This window comes from Chrysochloris asiatica, unplaced genomic scaffold, assembly GCF_000296735.1.
Source record: "Chrysochloris asiatica unplaced genomic scaffold, ChrAsi1.0 scaffold00036, whole genome shotgun sequence".
In the NCBI taxonomy this organism is placed as follows: Eukaryota; Metazoa; Chordata; class Mammalia; order Afrosoricida; family Chrysochloridae; genus Chrysochloris; species Chrysochloris asiatica.
This window is the reverse complement of record NW_006408554.1, coordinates 12,690,215-12,714,765: the sequence shown is the minus strand read 5'-3', so window position 1 is coordinate 12,714,765 and position 24,551 is coordinate 12,690,215. Positions and strand designations below refer to the sequence as shown.

At 43.2% G+C, this 24,551-nt stretch overlaps 1 protein-coding gene across 1 annotated transcript in view; it reads left to right on the top strand.

Moving 5' to 3' along the window:
* The window catches only part of LOC102832717 (chromosome unknown open reading frame, human C8orf46), a 21,737-nt gene extending 4,811 nt beyond the window's left edge, over nucleotides 1–16,926 (top strand). Inside the window, exons 3-6 of the mRNA XM_006860044.1 lie at nucleotides 2,228–2,387; nucleotides 11,971–12,032; nucleotides 14,883–14,974; nucleotides 16,743–16,926. Of these exons, the coding sequence (XP_006860106.1) occupies nucleotides 2,228–2,387; nucleotides 11,971–12,032; nucleotides 14,883–14,974; nucleotides 16,743–16,926 (498 nt within the window). The remainder of the gene's footprint in view (nucleotides 1–2,227; nucleotides 2,388–11,970; nucleotides 12,033–14,882; nucleotides 14,975–16,742) is intronic.
* Nucleotides 16,927–24,551: the final 7,625 nt, after the last annotated feature.

Sequence of the window (24,551 nt, the reverse complement as noted above, 5' to 3'; positions counted from 1 at the left end):
ATATGTATATGAGGGGGCTTCAAAAATTTCATGGAAAAAATCAATGAAAAGATATTGGAATTTCTCCATGAAATTTGTATTTATTTGGCTGTTTGTATTTCTACTCTGAAGTACTTGTTCATATTTTTTACCCATTTTTCTTTTTCATCTTTATGATTTGTAAGAGTTGTATGTATGTAGGGGTGATTCTCCATTACATTTAGCAAATGTTTTACTCACTCTAGGCTCTGTAGGATAAGCACTGGACTGCAAGCCACAAGGTCAGCAGTTTGAGCCCACCAGATACTCCGCAGGAGAAAGATGAGGTTTTCTGCTCCCGCAAAGATTTACAGCCTCTGAAATCCTATACAGTGTAGATATGAGTTGGAACAAACTCGACAGCACTTAACAACAGTTCTATTCTAACACAAATCTTTGATCTGTGTATTATTCGTTTTAGTGTAAAAAATGTGAACAGAGATCCATTTTATCCCTTGGCTTGGCATTTATTCCAACAGTATTTATTAAAGATCTAATCTTTCTGCATTGAGTTGAAATATACCCTGTTAACATACACAAAATTCAATCATTTTTGCTTTGGTGTCTTCCAAATTGCTCTATGTGGACAACTGAGGGAGACCTCTGTAAGGCTAGACTGTAAGGGCTGAGATGGGTCCCCCGCGCTCTCAGGAGGATCCTCAGTGTACTCAAGATATGGCAGCGCATGCTCTCTTCAGTTATCTGTGGATAGAACAAGCAAGCAAAGGTATGGCAAATGCAAATCTCAGTGAAGCTGCAGAGTTCTAAGGAATCTTAGAGTAAAGAAAATCAGAATGAATGAGCCTAGTGTCCTGGGTATGAATAAAAATATGCAGGATATGAGTCAAAACCTGCTAAGTCTCCCCGCATTTAGATAAAAAAAAAGCCAATATTACTTGTCTCGAGTTTTGACATTTAAATGATTTTAAGTATTTTTATCATAATTTTAAGCCCCTTTTTGGTGGGTCCTATCCAAAGCGATCGTTCCCCTTACTGTACTTCCCAAATATAATTATTCAACAGGTAACCATAACTGAAATATTCATAATGCATTCTTCAGAATATATCTGTATACCTTTCTTAGAACTATCATAACAAAAAACATAAGCTGAGTGATTTCTAAGAGTAGAAATTTATTATTATACAGTTCTGGAAGCTAAGAAACCCATAATTGGGGTGTTGGTTATGTTGATTACTTCTGAGGGCTCTAAGAATTGGCTCATGCCTTTCTCGTAGCATCTGGTGATGGTCAGAGATCCTGGGCATCCCGTGGCCTCTGGATGCAGTGTCACATGACCATTGTCATTCCTGTTTCTCTTCTCTTTTTATATGATCTCATGGAGTCCTGGTGTGGTACTATAGGATAAACACTGGACTCTTAATTGCAAGTCAGCAGCTCAAACCCACCAGCCGCTCTTTGGAAATGTTATATAGTGTTGCTATGAGTTGAGACTCAACGGCACTTAACAACTAGCTATATAGTAGTAGGAACCACTCTCCTCTAGCATGAACATTTCCAAACAAGGTCACACTCTCAGGCACAGGGGTTAGGATTTCAATAGATCCTTTTGGGAGAGCCCATTCAATCCATAATAACACGTTACCATTTAGCAACTGGTGGATTCCATTTATCAAATTACACATGGTATAGAACTCTCCTTCCACACCACTGTGATGTAGGCACATGGAAGAAGTGAAACGTGAGCTTTTGGGAGCATACCTGCTCTGTTTTCTAGCAATTTCTTTTTAAAATCTGAAAATCACTTGGGCCCGAGTCCTTTCCCCAAGGTTCCCCTCAACTAGAGCACCCACAAAGTTGCCATCTGTGAAGAAAGCCTCTACTTTCCTACAGAGACTGTAAGACCTTGATTTCCTCACTTACGACAGTCCACCCTGTTGTCAAGTCACTATCGAACCACCAGGAGGTAACCTCCTGATTTGGGGCCTGACTTGGGGTCCTGACTTTGTCAAGTACTATTGTTGAGGAATCCCCTGAACCATCATTTCCCTGCACATTTAGCAGTGTGAAGTTAATTAAAAAACACTCTCTTCTTTATGAATAGTTTTCTACCCAAGTTTACCACAGCCCCCAGCAGTCACTAGAGTAGGGAAGGTGCTAAAAATACATTGTCAACACAAGTCCATCTGCAGAACTATGGTACTGGGTCTTCAGGATGAGAATGCTGACAATCTCTCCTCTTCCCCTCAGGTGGTGATTGAGTCAGACCTCTACACCCCTCGACCCCTGGAGCTGCTGCCACATCGCAGTGACCACTTCCATAGCCGTGACAGTGAGACCTGCAGGTTCGGCCGGCTCCAGAATGCCCGGCAGCAGAGACCCCATCAGGCCAAAGCCCCCGCCAGACCTGGTAAGTTCATAGTGGTTGGACTTCCTGGATCCCTGTGGGGGTCAAGTGTGGGGTGAGCAACTACCAACTTTATAGCCAATTCACACGTAAGAAAGAGCAGCCACAGGTAGGATCTGCCCTCCACATGCCCTTTGTCACCTGATTTAAGTGGAGTACCTGCTGAGCTGTGATGATGGTTTTCCCCAGTCAATGCTGTACAAGCACCTGCTCTGAGTCACCACATGACATGTCCCACCTATGAGACGTTCTCGGATTCAAGGACTTGATTCTGGGCTTTACTCGTCCAGCAGGAAGCAGTGTTGTATCCAATGTTGTTGTTGTGTGTCGTCAAGTCGGTTCCAGCTCATAGTGACCCCATAGAGGGTTTCTGAGGAGTGACTGGTGGGTTTGAATTGCTGACCTTGTGGTTAGCAGTCCAATACTTATCCTACAGTGCTGCGCCAGGAGTCTATAGGAGGTGAAAATCGTTAAGCTCTAGAGGGGAGAAAAACCCTGCAGATTTAGACAGTATAGATAGGGCCCATGATGCAAAGGAAGCTGGAGTTATTTATTGTACAGACATGGGGAAGGGTGCAATTATGCTACCAGCAAACCAGTGCCTCTGAAGTCAGTTTTGACTCAGTGCAACCTCACCTGTGTGTGAAGAGAACTGTAGTCTATATGGCTTTCTTTTCTTTTCTTTTTTAAGTTTTTATTGTGAGTTGAGTGATAGTTTACATGGGAGAACATCAGTTTTACACTCATCATTTCATTGCAATGATTACAATCTCCTCTGTGTATCATCAGTCAACAGTATTTTCTTCTATTCCCTCTGTTGTTTTTTTAGTGGGGGGAGGCAGTAATGAGGATGTACAGAAAAACACTCAGGAATATATAATCATTTAAACAATCAAAGGGCATATTCTGTAAGCCTACCTCCTGGCCACCAACACACAGCCTTTCTCGTTCTATGAGTCTAGAGTCCTCAGCTACTCTAGCTCTCCATGTACTCATCTCTGCCTCCATCTATGGTGTCACTGCTTCTCTGGATAGGGTCCTACACTCCGCTTGTGTTCTTCTCCCTTGATGGTCCCAGGGCTACAAGATTAAACACTTAGTGGGTGGTTATTCGGGAGAAGATCACTAAGCTTTTATTACAAGACTCCTCTGGGTGAACTTTTTGGTTAGCTGCTGAATGCATTAACCGTGTGTACCACCTATAGAGACTCTGTGTAATTTAATTATACAGACACTTCTAAAACTGCCATTTTAAAATCTCATCCATTTTAAACTTGAATAACTTAAGCTGTTTCAACAATCTGTAAAAAGAATTGAGTGACAAATGTATTCTGAAAACAATACAGTCTTCAAAACTATCACAAAAATGACGTCCATCTCAAGCAGTTAAATAGGAATCTGTGCCTCACCCACTGAAGCCTACTGCGGCAGTTTGTCTTTCATTGCTGGTTTAGGTTATTTCTGTTATGTCCCCACAATTTAAAATTGTTCATATTTCAACTCCAAAACTGCACAGTAGGAAGTGTGGGGTGTCCTCAAAGCCTTGTGGTATTGACAATGTTGTTTGTATGTTACAAGAACTGAAATAAAACTGAATGTATTCATTTTCAATATATCCTCTTACACTGTTTCCTCTTTCATAAGATGTTGAACTAGACCACCAAGGTTTCTTGGATCCTGTTCTTGTGATTCTACTTATAAGAACACATAAATCAAGCTACATTCTCTAGTTAAACCGTTACATCTACATATGTGTATGTGGAGTGAAAGCATTAGGGAAACCACAATCTGTTACATGCAAATTAAAAGGAGGCAGGTTTTGTCTGTATCTATATATAGGTGGTGGGTGTACATGTGTAGAAAGAGAGAATCTTTTTCCTAGCTACGAAATCATATAGGAAATTTAGAGCTATGTTTCTCAAATTTTAATGTGTTACAGAATGACCTGGGTATTTTGGGTAAATGCAGATTTTGATTCATTGAAACTAGGTGGGACAGAGGTTTTATGTATTTAAACTCTCAAATGATTGTTATTGGTAAGTCATTGATACAGTTCCAACTCACAACAATCCTATATATCTGAGGAGTGACTGGTAGGTTTGAACTGCAGATTTTACGGTCAGCAGTCCAGTGCTTACTCTACAGTGCCACACCAGGACTCTCAAATAATTACTAGCAAGGATCTAGAGACCATCTAATGTGGGGGGTGGCAATGTGTGGTCCCCTGAGTAGCAAAACCAGCAGCATCTGTGAACGTATTGGAGACGCAAATTTTGGGTCCCACCCCAGACCTACTGAATCAGAAATTCTGGGACAGGGGCCAGCAATCTGTGTTTTAATGAGTCCTCCAAGTGATTCATAGGTCCCTAGGCAGGCGTTGTAAGATAAGCACTGGACTTCCAGGTCGATTTGAATCTCAAGGTCAACAGTTCAAACTCACCAGCAGCTCCTTGGAAACCCTAAACAGGGTCATTATGAGTCAGAGCTGACTTAACAACACTTAACAACAACAGCTAACCTAAGGTTGGTGGTTGGAATCCACCCTGTGGATACTGCAGAAGAAAAACCCTGGCAAGCTGCTTCCATTAAGATTACAATAAAAAAAACTCTATGGAGAAATTCTACTTTATAACACATGGGGTCACCATGAGTCCGATTTGACTGGAGGCCAACAATCAGGTGATTCTGATGCATGTTGAAGGTTGACAACTACTACTCAGCAACTCCCCCTCATCCCATTCCCCCACCTAAAATTTTACAGAAAATGGAAACCATAGAAACTGTTTGAGCTTCTCAAGGTTGTATTGCTCATTAGTAACAGAGTTCAGGGTAAATCTCTCAGGTCTCCTAATTTCCTAGCTATTATTGCCTCTTCCCTCAGAGAAATCTGCCTTCCCCACTGCCTAGTTTTAAGGATCACTTTCATTCCTGTCTAGAGAGGCTGTGAAGAGTCGAACTGCCCAATTCTGTCCTTTATTCTGAAAGATAAGAATAATTCATTATGAACTGAATAGAATTTGCCCATCACATGACAGCTCATGCAGGGACTGGGCTTGTCAGGTTAAAGAAATAAATCAAAGATTGAGCTGGGCATGGGTTCAATTCCTTCCACTCTACCAAGCAGATAGACCCAAAGGTGTGAGAAAGAGGGAGAGTTTTGAGTCAAAGCCAGTGCCTCTGCACAGAGAAGGCTCTGTACTAACTTTGGACTTGAAGTCTCCCGTATTCCCAGTAGAAGGGGGCACATCTAAAGCACAAAGCAGTCTCCAGGGATCTCAGTTCTGGGTAGGGTTGGTTTTTCTGAGCTGGAGGAGAAGGTGCCTGGATGCTGTAGCTTTCTCACATGGGAGAAACATGTTCTGGAGTATCTTGGAAACCATGAGGGCTTAGAAGGCAGACCCAACTGAGAAATTAGCTCAAGAGAACTCAAACTCCAGAGCTCACTTCTGTGGTGCTATAGGATGAACAATAGACTGCCAACCTCAAGGTTGGCAGTTCAAACTCAGCAATCCCTCCTTGGAAACTCTATACAGGGTAGCTGAGTCAGAACTGACTCGATGGCACTTAACAACAACAACATTATGATTACTATGCCAGGATACCATGCAGTATGACATGGTTTGTGACTCTGGTAAGTTTTCATCTTATTGACACTGAGATCTTTTCTTTTTAAAAAATTCTTTATTGTGAATTGAGTGAAGCTTTACATATCATTAATTTTAAATTCAAAAAATTATACACTTTGTTTCAATGAGTGTAATCCCCTAAATGTAATATTGTAGTCCTGGTGTGTCTCTGTGGGATAATGCACTGGACCCCAAAGTTGGCTTAAACTGCAAGGTAGGTGGTTCAGATTTACCAGCAGCTCCTAGGAAACCCTATGCAGGGTCCCTATGAGTCAGAACCAATTTGACAGCACTTAACAACAACAAAATGTAGTATCACTTATCTCATTTCTCCCCTGCATTTCTCCTTTCCATTCTTCCTTCTGTCTCATTCTTCTGAAATTCGTTCTTAGATAAATGCTGCCCTTCGATTTAAATTGGTTGAGCATCCCATGGTGAGCATACCTCAATACTGTTAGTGTCCCACCTCTAACCTATTGATTATTTGGCTGAAAATTGAGACAGAGAAATGAGTTCAGTTCCAGACCAGAAAAGTGACCAACAGCCATAGCTTCAGGGTTCCACCAGTCTCTATCTGACCAGTAAGCCTGGTCTTTTTTTATCATTTTGAGCTTTGCTCCATATTTTCTCCCACTCTATCCAGTACCTTCTAATGTGATCCCTTTCAGAGCAGTCTGTAGTAGTAACCAGGCACCCTAGAGTTATCTGGTCTCTGGGTCACGGAGACTAATGTTTGTTAGTCCATTATACTATTTCCAAACATCATCATCTTTTTTTTTTGTTTGTTTAACTTTTAATTGTGAATTGAGTGAAGATTTACAGAGCATTTCATCAGTTTTACATTCAACAAATCACATACTTTGCTTCATTACAAAGATTGCAATCCCTTCCATGTACCAACAGTTGATCGTTGTTGTTTGTTGTTATGTGCCGTGGAGTCGGTTCTGACCCATAGAGACCCTGTGCAGGGTTTCTGAGGCTGTAAATCTTTATGGGAACAGAAAGCCTCATCTTTCTTCCGTGGAACAGCTGGTAGTTTCAAACTGCTGACCTTAAGGTTCACAGCCCGATTTGTAACCACTACGCTACCAGAGCTCCTTACAGCTGACAGTATTTACCTGTATTCACTTTACCTATTACTTTCCTCCCTGTGTCTCCCAATACATTCATGTTTCCACTGGTACCCTCCTTCTTGCTATATATTTCATGCCCTGTCACCTATGTTAACATGTGTCTACCCATTTGTTATTGTTGTTGTTGTTAGGTGCCATCGAGTCAGTACAGACCCATAGTGATCTTATGCACAGCAGAACAAAAAGTTCGTGAATAATATCCCCTCCCCTCCCCCCATAAACATCATTGAGTGTTTCTTTTATTTAGGAAAACTTTTCTGAACTTTTTGCAACTTTGGTCTCATACAATATTTATCTTTTTGTGATTGACTAATTTTACTCAGTAAAATGTCCTCCAGGTTCATCTATGTTGTGAGATGTTTCACAGATTCATCATTATTCTTCAGTGTTGCATAGTATTCCATTGTGTGTAGGTACCAAAGTTTGTTTAAACGTTCTTCTATTGATGGGGATTTAGTCTGTCTCTGTCTTTTTTATATGTCTCTTATAGACCACATATTGAAGGATCCTGTTTTCTTATACATTCTACTCTCTCTGTCTCTTGACTAGTGCATTTGATGCATTTATATTCAGTGTAATTATCAATAGGTATGAATTGACTGCTGTCATTTTGCTGTATGTGGGTTTTGTTGTTGTTTTGTGTGTGTGTGTAGTGCTGCTGCTGATTTCTTTGTTCCACATCATTTTCTTCACTAAGTTCATTTTGTTTGTGTGTTTTTCTTTCATTATTATTTTTTTTCATTTCTATTGTATTAATGTTTACTAAATCTTTCTGGTTTTTCTCATTTGTAATTTTAATGGCAAGTTATTAAATCTCTTTGAGGTTGTTGTTGTTAACTGCCATTGAATCAGTTCCAACTCATAGTGATCCTGCATATGGTTTCCAAGGAGCAGCTGGTGGGTTTGAACTTCTGAGCTTGCAGTTACTTGGCAATTTATTAACTTTCTCCTATTTAAAAAAGTATTTTATCTTGAAATCTACTTGACTTTCTAGCCATTTGGAAGTTCCGTATCTACACTGTTCCCTCTTTTTGCTTTGTAGCTGACTTCATTTTAAATTGATATCTCTGGTTCCATATTTTTAATTTCGTAGGTGTATTATACTTTAAGTATTTCTACATCTAGATTGTGTTCTGGGTGCTGCTGTCATGTATGGTAATCTCAGAATGCTTATCTTTTTGTCTTTCATGACGTTAGGGAAGTTTTCTTCCAAGTCTTTGACAATTTTCTCTGTGCTTGTCTCTTCCCATTCTGGAATTCCAAGTTGTTGCTGTTCATTGTGTACCACATAACTCTGAGTCATTCTTTGGATTTTTTTCTTTCTTTTTTCTGATTGTTCTTTTAGCATACTAGTATTGAGAGATTTGTCTTCAAGCTCACTAATTTGGGCTTCCATTGCTTCAAATCCATTTCTGAAATTTTAGTATTAATCTTCTGAATTTCTAATGGCATGTTTTGTATTATTTTAAACTTTGCATTTATTTTATCTGATTGTTCTTATGTTGTTTTCCTGGATTTTTCTAAAGTTTTTTCTGTGTTCTTCTTGCTCTCCTCACTCTTTCCTTAGAAGGTACCTAAATATCATTCTTTTGAATTCTTTTTCAGTTAGTTCCATTACCATTCCTCCCCAGAAACCTTTTCTGGCTCTGTATCTTGGTCATTTATTTGAGTCATTCTCTCTTGTTTCTTTGTGTGAGCTAAAATTGTCTTTTGTATCTGGGGCATTGTAGGGTTGTCATATTTGTATTTAATTGATGATTGTATAGCTCTATGTTCTTAGGGTCTCGCCAACTGTCTCATGTGAGTGTAGTTGGAGAATGGAAACATACACACCATTCTTGTTTGCCATTCATGCAGCTCAGTTTAGCTGGTGTTGGCTGCTGTCTATCTTGCCCAGTGGTGGAGCTGCAGAGGGTACGGTTGTGTCTGGGCTGAATGGGCACAGTTGCTGTCTCTTGTCAGGTGGGAAAGAGAAGATACACACACACAAGAAAACAAAACAGAATTAACAAACAAGGAACCAACAATGAAAAGAGAAAAAGAAGCAGCAACGACCCAAAGAGAATATAATAACCATAAAGACAAAAGAGGGACAGAGAATGGAACTATAAAAGAGAAAAATAAGAGAAGAAATAAAAGAAAGAAAATTTTAAAAAAATACTTAGAAAAATCAGGAAGAGTAAAGATGAAAAGACAGTGAAGAATAGTAAGAAAAAGATCAAAAGAAAGGAAAGAAGAAGGCAATGAGAAGCTGAAGAAAAGAAGGAAAAACAAAAGCAGAGATAAAAATCAAGGGAATGGAAAGAGAATGAGGAGAAAGAATAAACAAACAACAAAAGGGAAAAAAAAAAAAACCCTTAAAAAATAGCAATGAAACAATATAGGTGTGGGACTCAGAGAGGAGAAAACTCTGTAGGCTCCCGCAAGCCAAGGAGGTCACAAAGTGGGTATGGCATGGATATGACAGCAGAGTTTCCAGCCCTAGATGGACTTCCTGTCAGCCTTGGTGTTATCTATTCTCAGGGCGCTCAATCCAGAAGTCTTTCGTTCATGGAGGTCTTTGATGGGGCTGGTTTCAGTGTCTGTTAGGACTATGGGACAGTTGGGGGCAGAGTGATTGGTTAAATGCTGGTCTTGTGGCTCTGCAGGTTTTGTAGCTCTAGAGCCATTCCTGCCAGAATCCAGACACCAAAATGGGGTGCCAAGGTAGAAGAGCCAGCCCCCGCCTCACACTGGCATGGCTCCCAATCACGTGGCTCCAAACTCCTGGAGAACCGGGTTTGTGCTGAGCGTGGGAGCTGGTCACACCTCTGATCACCAGGGAGCATGGAGAAAAAGAAGGAACCATACCTTTCCTATGGCATGTATAAATCTGCTCCACCAGGCATCCTTCTGTGATCTAAGCTGCTCACAAGACGATCATGCTGTGTCTAGTTGGCCATTCAAGAGTCAGTCTCCCTCTCTCACCATCCCTGCTCAGCTTCTCTTCCCAGGAAACACTCAACTCACTTCTGTGATCTTTCCTCTGAAGTTCAGGGCTCCAGAATTTTCATCTGTCTAGTTCATGTGGTCTTGCGTATCTTTGTTGTAGAGCAAGGCTGGTGAACGTTTTTTCTTTTATATTTATATAAATGTATATAAAATTTATAACATCAACTTAAAAATTGGCCTGCTGTATTTCATCAAACATTTAATTAACTCAACCCTAATGTGATGGCTGGAGTGCAGGTGTGGTGCTGTAGGCTAATGCGCTGGACTGGAAGGTCCGTTTGAACCTCAAGGTCAGTGGTTCAAGTTTGCCAGTCACTCCTTGGAAACCCTACAGAGGGTCTCTGGTAGCGTAGTGGTTACGAGTCGGGCTGCCAACCTCAAGGTCAGCAGTTCGAAACTACCAGCAGTTCCGTGGGAGAAAGATGAAGCATTCTGCTCCTGTAAAGATTTACAGCCTTGGAAACCCTGTGCAGAGTCACTATGAGTCGGAATTGACTCCATGGTATTTAACAACAACATGAGTTGGAACCAACTTGACAGCACTTAACACAACAACAATGTGATAGCTGGAACTGAGGTTGCCTTGGCAGGGCCAGACCAAAGGATTTCTTGGGCCTTATACTCCTAGTGTAGTATCATCACTGGACTATGAACTATGAGGTTGATGGTTCAAACCTACCAGCTGCCCCTAGGAAACCTGTATAGGTTTGGTATGAGTCAGAACTGACTTGACAGCACTTAACAACAATATACGGTCTTTGGATGGGATGTTCACCACTCTTATAGAGAGTTCATGTAGTGAGTCTTTCTAGTCCTCCATCTTGCTGGACATCCCACAATGATCTTTTTTTAAAAATCCAGAGATGTTTTCTTGAAGGGGATGTGTTATTTCTATATGCTGCAATGTGGTAGGATAGAGCTAGTCCTGGAATATCTACCCCTGGAGAGGACTGGGTTGAAAACCAACCTTCTTTTAGCTACTACCAACTACTTCCAATCTGTACCTGGATTCTTAAAAGCTGCAGGCTTCATTCAGAGTAGAAAATTACTGAAAGGTATGTTGCAACCTCAAGAACAGAAGCCCTAGCAAGAAGATTCTCCCAGATACATCCGCTATACCTCACAACACTGATCTGATCAATTACATTCCTTCCACAAAATAGGGCTATATTTCCCAAGGTAGGCAGTACTTCTCTGCTCATTTTAAAAGAGGGGTGTCAGTAGCATCATGCTAAATATTAACCCTACCTATAAAGATTTAGGGGATCCCCAGTGACACACTGGGTTAAATTTTGGACTGCTAACTGCAAGGTCAGTGGTTCAAACCTACCAGCTGTTGCATGAGAGAAAGATGAAGCTGTTTAGTCCCATAAAGATTTACGGTCTCAGAAACTCAAAGGAGCTGTTCTACTCTGTTCTATAGGGTCACTGTGAGTTGGAACCGAATCAATAGCAGTGGGTTTGGTTTGGTTTTTTATCGAAGGTTTAACTTCTAGTGGCCCCTTGTGATGGAGCCTCAGGAAGGGAGGAAGGAAGAGCAGGTTCTCTGAGTACGACAGACACAGCACTAAGTGTGGGCACACTAGTGGTTTTGTTTCCAAGCTCTTCCCTCCCTTCCTTCCCCACCCCCACCAAAATGTCAGGGTGCAGGTCACACCAACCAGCAGTTTTTCTGTTGACTGATCCTACATCTTGGTTTTGCTGTTGCTTTGTATAAAGGCCTTTAGTAATTCCAGATTTATAATTGATTGGCTTTGGGGATAATTGATGCAGAAACAGGGGGAGGTAGAACACAGAGTACCCCTGAATAATCATCTCCTCTGTTCAACTTTGCAGTTCGGCTTTCTGATCCTAAATCATCCAATCTGTGTGGGAACCGAGCATATGGAAAACCTTTGGTAAGTAAAATCTATAAGTGGTTACTTATTATGCTTTAATCCTGCTATGCCTGTTTTAACTGTGCCATGCACAGGGACTAATTACCTGCTGTTCCAATCCTGAGGATTATTAGAAAAGCTTAGCTGAGGGTTCTTTGCTCCTAAAAGCATGTCAGTTGACCTGGTGTTGTGTTCTTTTGGTACCCACTGAAATTCAGCTCTTAGGCAAACAGAGGGAAATATTACCAAACGGATATCTCATGAACAGGAAGCAAGCTCTGGTCTCCAGGTTAGGCTCCTGACAGGTGGAAATGCCTAATTAATTCCCAAGTATAGCTACAGGAGCAAGGAGATATAAGATTCCAAAGCACCATGAGCAGCAGAAATCTCAGGAGAGGTGCGCCTCCATTAGAGGTCGGTCATCTGATCAGATTAGGGTCTCTGGAAGCTGTCACTGAAATGAGTTTGAGGTTGCGGTTAGGTGGCATCAAGTGGAATGAAACACTGCCCAGTCCTGTACCATCCCCATGACCAGTTGGGGTTAAAACAATGGTCCATTATAATCCACAGGATTTTTATTGGTTGGTTTTTAGAATTACATTGTCAGACCTTTCTGCCTAGTCTGTTTTGATCTGGATGTTCCACTGAGAACTGTTCAGCATCATAGTAACACAAAAGACTCCACTGACAGACATGGCGGTGGCTGTACAATGGCAGAGAATGAAAGATGAGAATTCTGTCTCTGAGCCAGAAAGATCTCAGTGAGGTTTGGAGTTGATGTATATTAGGGATAAACTCCAATGACAGGAGAGGAAAAGCAAGCATGGGTGCAGGGAGAAGTCAAACTACCATACAGAAGCTCCCAAAGGGAGCTCATGGTGACTTAGATCAAATGCCTTTCTGTTCCCTCCTCATTCCACATTGGCCACCACATCTGGGTCTCCCCTGGAAAGGCAAGTCGTTGGGTCAAGGGCTCCCTGCAGTGGAGGCCAATCTAGAAGGTCCTCAAAGGAGGAGCCAGGTGGTATGTTTTCAGATCCATCTCAGCATCAATCTGAAAAAAAGTACAGCTCCTTCATTTTCTTGATTTCATTGACTATCTTCATGGCAACAGTTGGTGTTGGAGTTGTGGTAGAAGTTGAGGTTAGCTGGGCCTCCTAAGAAATCCTGGGCTTTTTCAACATCACTTCTCAAGATTCATAGCACCCTAAAAGGGCAGGAGTAAAAGAGACCTGTGAGATTGTCTAAGTAGCTGCCACATCCTTATTTAACAAACTGGGCAGAGACTGCTGGTGCACTTAAAAGGAGATTTAGTGCAAGGGTTCTATTCAGCTCATCAGTATGCTAGACAACCCACAGAGTGGCAGGGATAGAATAAACCATTCTTCCAGGGAACCCCAAGTCCCAATCTTATATTCAGGCAAACCTGGGGAAGCTGGATCATTGCCACAGAGGATGGTTGTCAGGCTATGACAGGCCAAGAAGTGTCTTGTTGAACTCTGAGGACAGCCCAAGTGAAGGGTAGGAGCAAGGCTCACTGCCCCCAGGACTTGGATAAACTCACACAATGCCCTTCACAGCGAGGTGACCACAGTTGGGAGGCTTGAGCAAATAGGGTGGTGCTGGGGTGGTGGCCACAGATAGAGGTGAGAGTAATGAAGAAGGGAAGAGCCTGGCTGACCCTCACCCTCCTGGACCTCAGATGTGGGCTGGGTCCAGCAGTTCCCAGAGGCCATCACCCTAGGGCCTTAGATCAGCCCAGAACCCACCATCTGCACAACTGAATCTGAGTCAACACTGAGCTGCACCGAATAAGGTTGAACTAAGGAAAAAGGGCAGAGGAAGTAGGGACAAGACAAGTACCTTCCCTCCAGTGGGTTCCAGATTAAGAAGGGGCATGGTGAATGAGATCAGTCGGGTCAGAAACAAGAAGATCCCAAGGGACAGACCCTTGTAGTGGAAATGGTGATGGTGGTTGTGTGCTATCAAGTCTGTTCTGATTCATAGCGACTCTGTATAGAGTTTCCCACCCTAGGTCCATGTAATAAGTACTAAATTGCAAACCACAAAGTCAGCAGTTTAAGTCCATGGGCTACTCCACGGAAGAAAGATTTTCTGCTCCTGTGAAGATTTAAAGCCTCAAAAAGACTCATACAGGGTCTCTATGAGTCGGAACCGACTCCACGGCACTTAACAACACAAATCTTTATGAGAGCAGAAATCCTCATCTTTCTCCAGACAAGCAACTGGTAAATTCAAACTGCTGCTCTTGCGATTAGCAGCCCAACTCGTAGCTCACTATGCTACCAGGGCTCCTCGGTGAAAATGGAGAAGGGGTTGATCCAGAAAGAACCTCCAGGATTTGACAACAAATGAGAGGGAGACATGGGGTGTTAGAGTTCCCAGGTAAGATTGAGTTGCTGTTTCTCTAACTTGCTAGAAATGCAAATTCTCAGGTACCACTTCAGACTTAGCATAGTGGTTACGAATTGGGCTGCGAACTGCAATGTCAGCAGTTCGAAACTACCAGCTGCTCCGCTGGAGAAAGATGAGGCTTTCTGCTCCTGTAAAGATTTACAGCCTCGGAAACCCTGTTCAGGGTCGCTATGGGTCGGAACCGACTCGACGCACTTAACAACAATAACAACAACTTCAGACTTGCAGAATCAGGAACTGGGATGGGACCCAGCAATCTGTTTTAAGAAGCTCTCCAAGGAGTCTGCAGGCCCATTAAGATGTGAAAACTTTAGCTCTAGGTTCGTTGTTCATCCGACAATCTAATCTTCCCTTTTCAAATGGCTGCAGTTTGGACCAGAGTTGGGAATATGGGTGAATCCTCACATTCCTATTCCATCTGTCCTTCCTGTACAGATTCCTCTGGTTCCACGGATTTCAGTGAAAGCCCCAGCGGCTGTGGAGGTGTCAGCCACAGACTCTGGGAAAGGCACTGTTACAACAAAGGAGTAAGTGCTGGGTCTCCACCTCCCATCCACAGGGCTCCTGCACCACCCTGAGCCTTCAGAAAAGAAGCAGGTGGCCTATGTACAGGCGATCAAAATGCTACAACAAAAGCCATGCCAGCTGTAAATTATCTTTCAATGAGGGCAACAAGCCTGGCTCTCTGTAGAGCCTGGTCAACTGTTCCCTAGGATTAAGTTAAAGTGTTTGTGATGGTATCCCCTCTGTTAATGCCAGCTTTTTTAGTCTCAAAGAAGTCTCCCATGGGAGGGTTTTTGGTTAATTAAATGGATGTAATCATGAACCATATTCAGAGGCTCCCACAGGCACCCTGGTGTCAGGAAAGCCTACAGAATGGGCCAAGGCTTCTGCCCACAGGGGAAGAAGTGTGTGGAATACAAAGTAAGACTTTCAGACTAGTTTTAGAACTACTGGTAGTTGCTCTATGAACTCTGGTTCAGATTAAGCAGCTAAAGTAGCAGGTGTGGATAATCCCTCTACAGGAAAGGTTGGAGTCCTTGGCTATAGAACTCAAAATGTCGTGCTCATTCAATGGCTGATGTTTTGTGGCATCTGCCCTTTCCAGCAAGATAGCTTGCATAGATACAGCGAGGCTGTAAACCTTCACAGGATAAGAAAGCCTCATCTTTCTCCTGAACAGTGGCTTGTGGACTCAAACCGCCGACCCTGTGGTTTGCAGTCCAGTATTTATTGTACAGAGCCACCAAGCTGATCCAATAATTCCACTCCTAAGTCTATACCCCAAAGACTTGAAAGCAGGGGTTCAGATACCAACATCATTCACAATAGTCCCAAGGTGGAAACAACCCAACTCTCTCTCTATTAATAGATGAAAGGAGAAACACAAAATGTGATATATCCACACACAATCCATTCATAAAGAAAAATGAAGTTCTGATATATGCATAAGCCTTGAAAACATGCTGAATGAAGTAATTCTGGTACAAAAGAACAAATATTGTATCTTGCTTACATGAAATATCTAGAATAGGCACATTCATAGACATGGCAAGTACATTAGTGATTACAGAGCTTGGTGTGGGGAGAATATTAAGGAGAGTTATTTCTTATGGAGGAGCTCTGGTAGCATAGTTGTTATGAGTGGGTCTGATAACCACAAGGTTAGCAGTTCCAAATTAGCAGCTGTTCCATGGGAGTGAGATGAGGCTTTCTTCTCCCCTAAAGGTTTACGACCTCTGAAACCCTATGCAGCCCATAAGTCAGAACCAACTCCACGGCACACCACCACCAGCATATTACTTAGCAGATACAGAGTTTCTGTTGGGGGCTGGGGGGGGGGGGTGGGATTATCTTTTTTACAGCTTTATGGTTGCAGTTTTTTTTAATCCTAAATTTGGATTTTATAAATAAATTAGAGTGAATTCAGAATTACATTTATTTTAAAAAGAAAGAGAGTGATTGCTTGCATAGAGGTGGGAGGGGTAGACAAGTAGGTAGTAAAGATGCTTTGTATCTTTCTATCCTCAGACTCTCAGGGTGGGCCAAGAGCAACTTGAGGTCCAATGGACCAGAGGACCCAGGGCCCCTTTTTCCTCCCCCCTGCAGTGCTCACCCAAGAAGAGTCATTCCTGAGGGGATCCCAGCAGCAACCCTCCAGCCACACAGATCCTGGTCAAGGCTGTGTTAGTAGAGGGGTACAGACAGCTCTGGCCACCCTTCTCTAGGGTCCAAAATTAAAGCTCTGGTTCAGTGAAGTGACTGCCCTTCCCATCAACCCCGGCCTTTCTTTAGCTCCAGACACCTCAAGAAGATGACTGAAGAGTACCCAGCCCTTCCCCAAGGAGCCGAAGCCTCCCTACCGCTGACAGGAAGTGCTTCCTGTGGTGTCTCCAGCATCCTCCGGAAAATGTGGATGAGGCACAAGAAGAAATCAGAATACGTGGGAGCCACCAACAGTGCCTTTGAGGCCGACTAAAGGTGACCCTCCCCAGGTGCCTTTCGTTGGCCAAGGTTCCCTGGATCAGGGGAGAAAACTTGAGGAGGAGTACTGATCCACCTTCACCTTTGCTAGAAGCTGGTTGGAACATTGTCCAATTTCCATTGGAGGCAAAGTAAACTATTCCTTCTTAGAATTGCTAAAACTATAGGTCTGAAAGTGACTTTGAGAGGTCATAAAGTTTATATTCCTATCTTAAATCAAAACCACACCAAAATCAAACTTGCCTAATCCATTTTAAAGACCTATAAGGAAGGAGGGAGGAGATTCTTCTGTCTTCCCTGTTAGTTGCTCGAATGTGTGTGATTTCTGGTGTAAATGTAAGGACTCGTAAACACAATGGTTCTCTTATCACATTTATTTCACCTTCATGGGGTATGGTTTTTACAACAAAGCACCATATATTTCCTTAGTTCTAATACCCACTAAAGAGTATCATCAGGATCAGTTTTGATGCTAATTTGGCATGATTGCATGAATTCTCTACTCTTTTATGTACAGTGTTTCTATAGAAAAATATGACTATAGATTAAATGTTGAATGCTAATGTTTTCTCAAGTGATATAGCATAGTGGAACTAATAATACCTTACTTTGGAATCCTGATTTTAGTTTTGAAAATGCTTTTCTATTCATTATCTCTTCTAATCTTCATAAAACGGCTGTTAAAGAAAGCACAAGTATTCCCAATCTACAGATGGGAAAGCTGAAGTGTTAGGAAGTTATTTGATACCAGGTAGTGGGACTTAACACTAGGTCCTCCACTTCACCTGCAAGTGATTTGAGAATGTTTTTGCCATTGAGTGGTTGGAGTATGTTCCTGGGAGAAATATTTGAAGGGAAGAATCTAATAACATTGAAACAAATCAATGATTTGAATGAAATACATCATTGTGTATTAGGTTGAACTAGAAGAAATTGCATTTAATGTAGATCAAGACAATTGAATATCATATGGTTCAACTTAACCTGTAACATTATACTTTCCTTCTTTTAATGAAAATGTCATCACCAACTCCATTGTCAATAGCTTTAAAATAATTTAATAATAATAATGATACTCATAATAATGTTGTTGTTGTTGTTAAGTGCCGTCAAGTCGATTCCAACCCATAGCAACCCTGTATAGAGATTCCAAGGAGCAGCTGGTGAGCTTGAACCACCGACCTTGCAGTTCAAATGACTTTGCAGTCTGATGCATTAGCCCACAGAGCCACACATTTATTGAATACCTACTATGTGCCAGACAACATTTGTTGTTGTTAAGTGCCATCGAGTCGGTTCCGACCCATAGTGACCCTGATCAGGGTTTCCGAGGCTATAAATCTCTACGGGAGCAGAAAGCCTCATCTTCTCTCGCGGATCAGCTGGCAGTTTCGAACTACGACTTTGCGGTTGGCAGCCCGATTCGTAACCACTATGCTACCAGAGCCAGACATCATACACTATGCCAATTTTTCTAAACAGGTCTGCGTTAGGTACCCTTACCCATGGAATAAATTTAACCAGAGAGGTTAAGTGATTACATACAGGCTATAGTGCCTGTGTTTTATCTATTCTTGCACACAAAATAGTTCAGAACTCATAGAAAGACCAAGGTTAGTAAGCAATTTCCATCTCAAGCTAAGCATAATTGATTGATAGAAGCTGCCTGGAGTGCTGTGTTCAGATGGAATGTGATATAAAAGAGTGCAGCGATCAATTAGTAATGCCTGCTATGAAAAGGAATTGTGAAATATATACCTTGCGTATTTGTCAACTCTAGCCTGAACTTTACCCCCAGAGGCTTATTTCCTAATTCAGGGGTGAACAGAGTTCTTAATATTAATTCAACCCACTTAATGAGGATTCCATGGTGAAATTTAGACTAAGACTACATTGGAAATTGCCGTGTCGTGCTTCAAAGAAGAGTTTGCTATATTTCAGGTTTCCAATTTATCTGTTGTTCATATGGCTGTTGCTCCAGGGTCATGTGCTGCCTTTGGCTCTCTAAGTAATCTATTTCCATATCCCAGGTGAACCAGAGGAGGCCTGGGCTTCTGGGCTTTCAGCTTGCAGATCTCCGTTCTTCAACCATTGTTTTAAATGTTAACACCCAATCCTTCCTCTCAACCAAATGTGATTTGAAGACCTGGATGTCATTAGTTCTTTCCGATGAGGGATTATTCTCAATGGATTATTCAATAACCTTATATGGTTATTCAATAACCTTATATGGGTCCAGAGCAAAGCTAGGGAGTAAACAGGCAATCTATGGTGAACCTATCAATCAGAGTGTCCTAAGATCATTTTATTGTATTTAACTTATATCTAATGCTGTCTGCTTGAATATGTAACTGGAGATTTATGTAGGATGAAACAACCTTATTTATTTTTAACTTAATATTCTATGAAGTATTTTACCTTGTATAGAACCCTTTTTTTGGCCAATTCAAATAAAATAAAGTGTTCTTGGTCTATGGTGTTAATAAACCGCCACAAGAGAGTGCTGGAGGCTCACTCATTGAATGAGAAGGGAAGGTTTCACAACCTGGAAAGAATTAAGTATCTGGAGCTTGCTGCTCTTCTGCCTAAATGAGAGGAATTGGAGAAACGAACGCAGCTCGCTCGGTCTTTCCATCCTAAGGCCATGTCTGGTTTTCGTATCACAGGCCCTGCCCAGCAGTCAACACCAGGATCATTTCTGGCAGGGACTGGCCTGGCCCCCTGTCCTCTCTGGGCATCCTCTCCTCCTACTTATGTTAACCCCTTAGTTCGTAATACAAAGCTCCAGGGGCCATAGTTACCACAGCCTGCTGGCTTCTCACTGCCTTTCTCCTCTGCTGCCACCTCATGTTCAGCCTCTCCAAAGTCAGCCTCCATGACTCATGGTGCAGCTACTTGGTGAAAGAGGCCAAGGCTGGCCGTCCGGGAATGACCCAGGCTGAAGTTTTCTCCCGCCAGAGGTAACAGAGTTCCAGGACATGTAGGGTAATAAAACTGCCTGTGTTAGGACCAAGTCCAATCAAATATTTCAGTTCTGACTTGACAGAGCTCTATGGCAAATATACTCACCACACCCAATACTTTGATCGCCTTTCGAGCAGGCAGATGGGCAGTGGGTAGAAAAAGCAGCTCCAAATGGAGCCCGATTTTCAAAGAAATCATGTGACAAGTTGTCTCTGACTCTAAATTGGCAGAGACAGAGGGATAAGCAAGGAAAAACACAGGCAAAAAAATACGACTTTCCTAGGAATTTGAATTTGCATTTTGTTTTTAATTTCTTATAAGAATGTCGGCCTTCATTGAGAAGTGTATGGAAAATCTTTCAGTACAGTGGATACAGAGAAAATGAGGTCTCATTCTGCAGACTACACCCCACACCTCAATTTCTTTGTTGTTGTTGTTGCTACTTTGGGCCTGGGACAACATGCACATCTATTTATAGCCTTTGTTAGGAAGGAGCAGGTAGATAGATAGGAAAGGCGTGTGCTATCAAGGGAGAGGCAGCAGAAGGAACCTAACAGGGTTAGGTTTATTGACTGGATTCCTGAGTGTGGGTCAGCCTTGTTTCTAGCTCCTTGTTGAGGTCTGTGGAGGGACCAGGTAAAGAGTCTGGTACTGCCTCACATTATAGACCTTTTCTATACCCTGGGATTTCTCAAGCATTTCTACAGACCCAAGTGCTAAATCCTGAGCCCTGGACTACTGGCCCCTTGCACAGATTACCTTGAGGCTATCTCCCCCCTGCAGAATCCCTCAGTGATGCAAACAGTTAAGTGCTCAGCTACTAACTGAAGGTTGATGGTTCAAACCTACCCAGAGGCACCTCAGAAGAAAGGTTACAGCCATGGAAACTTTTATGGAGCATAGTTCCTCTCTGTCACCAAGGGTCTCCATGATTCAGATCAGACCTCAAAGCAACTGGTTTGGTTTGGTGTTATCCACCCCCAACTCCCACTATCACTGCCTCGGGGGATAAGTAGTCAAGTCTTTGCCTGTTCACCTTAGGGGGACCCTACGGTTTTCCTTGGATCCTTCCAGCCCCAAATAGCGAGGCAAATATCTGGAATTTTGAGAAACTGTTAACCAATGTTGTCTAAAGAGCAGCAAATTGAGTTTCCTATTGTTTGTCTTTCTGGGCTGTAGGCATTCTTTAGGGAGAGGTCCCACTGCAACCATGAACCAGGTTTTGCTCATATCAGATGCCAGTGAGTTAACGATTCAACCTTAACTAAAGGAAGTGGTAACAAGCTATTCTGTGTCAGAAAGAAGTACAGCCAGAATGCTCCTTAGAAGCCAGGATGGCAACACGTCATCTCTCATACTTCGGACTGATTATCAGGAGGGACCAGTCCCTGGAAAAGGACATCATGCTTGGTAAAGTGGAGGGTCAGCAAAAAAGAGGAAGGTACCCAATGAGATAGAGTGACACAGTGGGAGCATCAATGGGCTCAGGCATAACCATTGTGAGGTTAGCTCAGGACCAGGCGATGTTTTGTTCTGTTGTGAATAAGGTCACTATGAGTCTGGCACCTAACAACAACAACAATGGAAGTGGTCAGCACTACCCAATCCCACAATAGTATGTTTGGCAGGAGGTCGGGATTGGGGAGGCTACACATCAAGCATTAATCAGCAGCTCCTGATGAACAAGACACAGCTATTCCATAATCACAAATGTCAAGTGCTCCAAGTGTGATCACATTCTAGGGTGACCTCATTCAGATAGAGGTAAAAAGGCAAGGCAAACAGGCAGAACACTAGTTCTGCCTGAGACAGGTTTATTTTCAGTGTGCTCCCATCTTCCCAGTCAACACACACACACCTTACTTTTCTCTCTGCTCCTTTCCCCAGTTTCCCCACATTCTGCTTCTTGGCCCCTAGTGGAGTCTGGGTCCTCACGATGGCTTTTGCCCACCAGGACTACCACCTCCCTTACCCGGTGTGGGAAAACTTATGGCCTAACTCCCCAACTGCCAGAAACATTACCCTGACAGAGAGCTTGAGAGACTGTGTTTAACCTAGTGGAGACTGGTTCTTCAGTTTGGAAAAAGAAACTGTAACATCTTCTCCCAAATGTCCTAGAAAAGACTAAACAAAGTAACCAAATGCTGGTGTGTAGCTGGTATGCACTGGTGAATGTGCTGGAATATTTCAACCCTGCTGGATAATGGCCTGCCCCCACCCAGCTCCTGAGCCTTCCTCTCCACCCAGCTGTATGCCCTGCAGCCCAGCCTCGCTCCTGGGGGATTAGGGCCCCAGGATCTGCCCAGCGCTGTGGCCAGCATCTGTTCTCATTAGTCATCTGCCCATGTAGTATCCGTTGTTAGAGTTCTGATCATCCTTCTGGATACACCACATTTGAATGTTTCTAGTCCTGATGTGGCACTGTGGTAATCCACCAGATTGCAAAGCCATTTGAACTTCAAGATTGACAGTTCATGCTCACCAGCTGCTCCTCAGAAACCCTAGATAGGGTCGCTATGAATCGGAATTGACTCTACGGCACTTAACAACAACAACAACATTTTATAAACTGAGGCAGAGAGCACGTGAATGTCAGGGAGGGTGAGGTGTGGAGAAGTAATCCTTTCAACTGTTAATAGTCATTTGTACCTCAGCATAGGTGAATGAAGGGCTAGATACGAGGAGAAAGGAGGGACTAAAACAAGGAAAGGTTAGAAAGGACGCTGAATGGGGAGGCAAATTCAGGCTACTTACTCTAGTTGGTTTTAACTGCTTGTCAAGTCCATCCCTACTTAGGGTGACCCACGTGTATCAGGGTAGAACTGTGCTCCACAGAGTTTTCAATGGCTGAATTTCCCAAAGTACATCACCAGTTCTTGTTTTGAACTGCCAACCTCTTGGTTAGCTGCCATACACATTAATTATTTTTATCACCTAGAGACTCCTCCACTTTGTCCTTAGTCCTATTTATCCCCTGACAGCATTGAAAATTCCTCAGATTCCAAGTGCAGTGATCCTCAGAAGGAAACATGCTACATGAAGAAAAGGGGGACTGGCCAGCAGAGGTGCTGCCCAGGTCCACTCACCACATGCATACACTGTGGACACATGGCTCTCCAAGGTGGTCGGGATGAGCATGGGCTCAAAGGGAGGAAATTCGGTGCTAAGACAGTCCCACCACTTGCTTGGTGTATGGTCATGTGACTGTGTGCACATGGTATGTACTCTGAGTGTATGTGTGCTAATGTGCATTTCTCTGTGTGCACCTGTACGTATTTGTGTGTTTGTCATTGGTCAAGTGGCTTAACTTCTTTGAGCCTCCATTTTGCCTGATCTGAGAGGCATAGATTAAATCACCTGCCTCATCAACCTCACAGGCTGATGGAAGATCAAAAAAGAACTGCATGCAAAAGGGCTTCGTAAATTATGAATTGCTCTTCCAACATATGGTGTTATGATTATCCATTCCATTCAGAAAGAAGCTAAGCTGGGCGTGGGAGAAGTGACTCAGATGCTAAAGACAGGAGTGAGGGCTGAAGGGCTAGTCAGGGACTGAAAATAGAATTCGTTTTCAGTCTCCTTGGCCCGGCCTTTCAGTGGCTTGCAGAGCGCTTAGTTACCTGCTCCATAGATCCCAAGCTGCACCCACAGTGACCACAGAACTACCGGTCAGTGCTGTCCTGTAGCCCTCAACTCACAAAGGAAGAGGAGGGCGGGAACCAGTGCTTTCTGTTCACTGGTGAATTCGAACGGTGCCTTCTGGCACTCCAGGAGCTGCCTGCTCATTGCCAAATGCCACTCCTGGCCTCCTGCCTGCATTCTCTCCCAGCAAAATTCACCCTCTGATAAAGTTGCAAAGCACCCTGACTGGGTCCCCCTTTCCCAGCCACCACCCTGCCCAAGTCCTGTAGCCCCAGGCAAGTAGCAGAGATTTGTAATCACAGAGCAGAAGTCTGGTGGTAAACTAGCCAGCTTGGGTGTAACCAGGCAGAGATTTGAAGTTTCACAAACAAACACTCCATCAAGGCATTCCTGCTGCTGACTACGGCCAAGGAAAGCAAGGTAATAACTCAGGAAACAGTGACTTCACCAGGAAAGCAGGCTTCCCAGTCTCACACACAAAACCCACCTCCTGAATCACCCAGGAGTCTTTTTGTCCTGAAAACCCCTAAGAGGCAGAGCAGGTGGCAGGTATAGAAAGACTTTCCCCCACTATCTGGAGTTACGCTGTGTGGGGGAGGGAGGTTCAGCCTCAAGGTCCTGCCCTCTTGTCACAACAGACAGAAGCCAGCAATATGTCAATGTTACTGGGCATCTTGGCTCTCCAGGCCCTGGCAGGGCTCTCCAGATGAGTGTCCTCCGGGCCGCTACTAGGAGAGGGATGTTATCGCTAACTGGCTCAGACTAACCTGTTTCATTTCCCCATCTGCTTCTTATCCTCAGGATGTGTGAGGGGTGGAGATAGGGAAGGAAGTAGGTAGGAGGGAAGAGAAGGGAATACTGGCTTGCCTGGCCTGAGAAGAGGGAGTGCAAAAAGCCACCCCATCTTCTGACACTGGTCAAACATACATGTGGTTGTCCAGGGCAGAGTACAAGAGGCTGCCCGAAGCCACAGGCTGGATGCATATATCTTCCTTGTGGGTGGGATGGACTCTG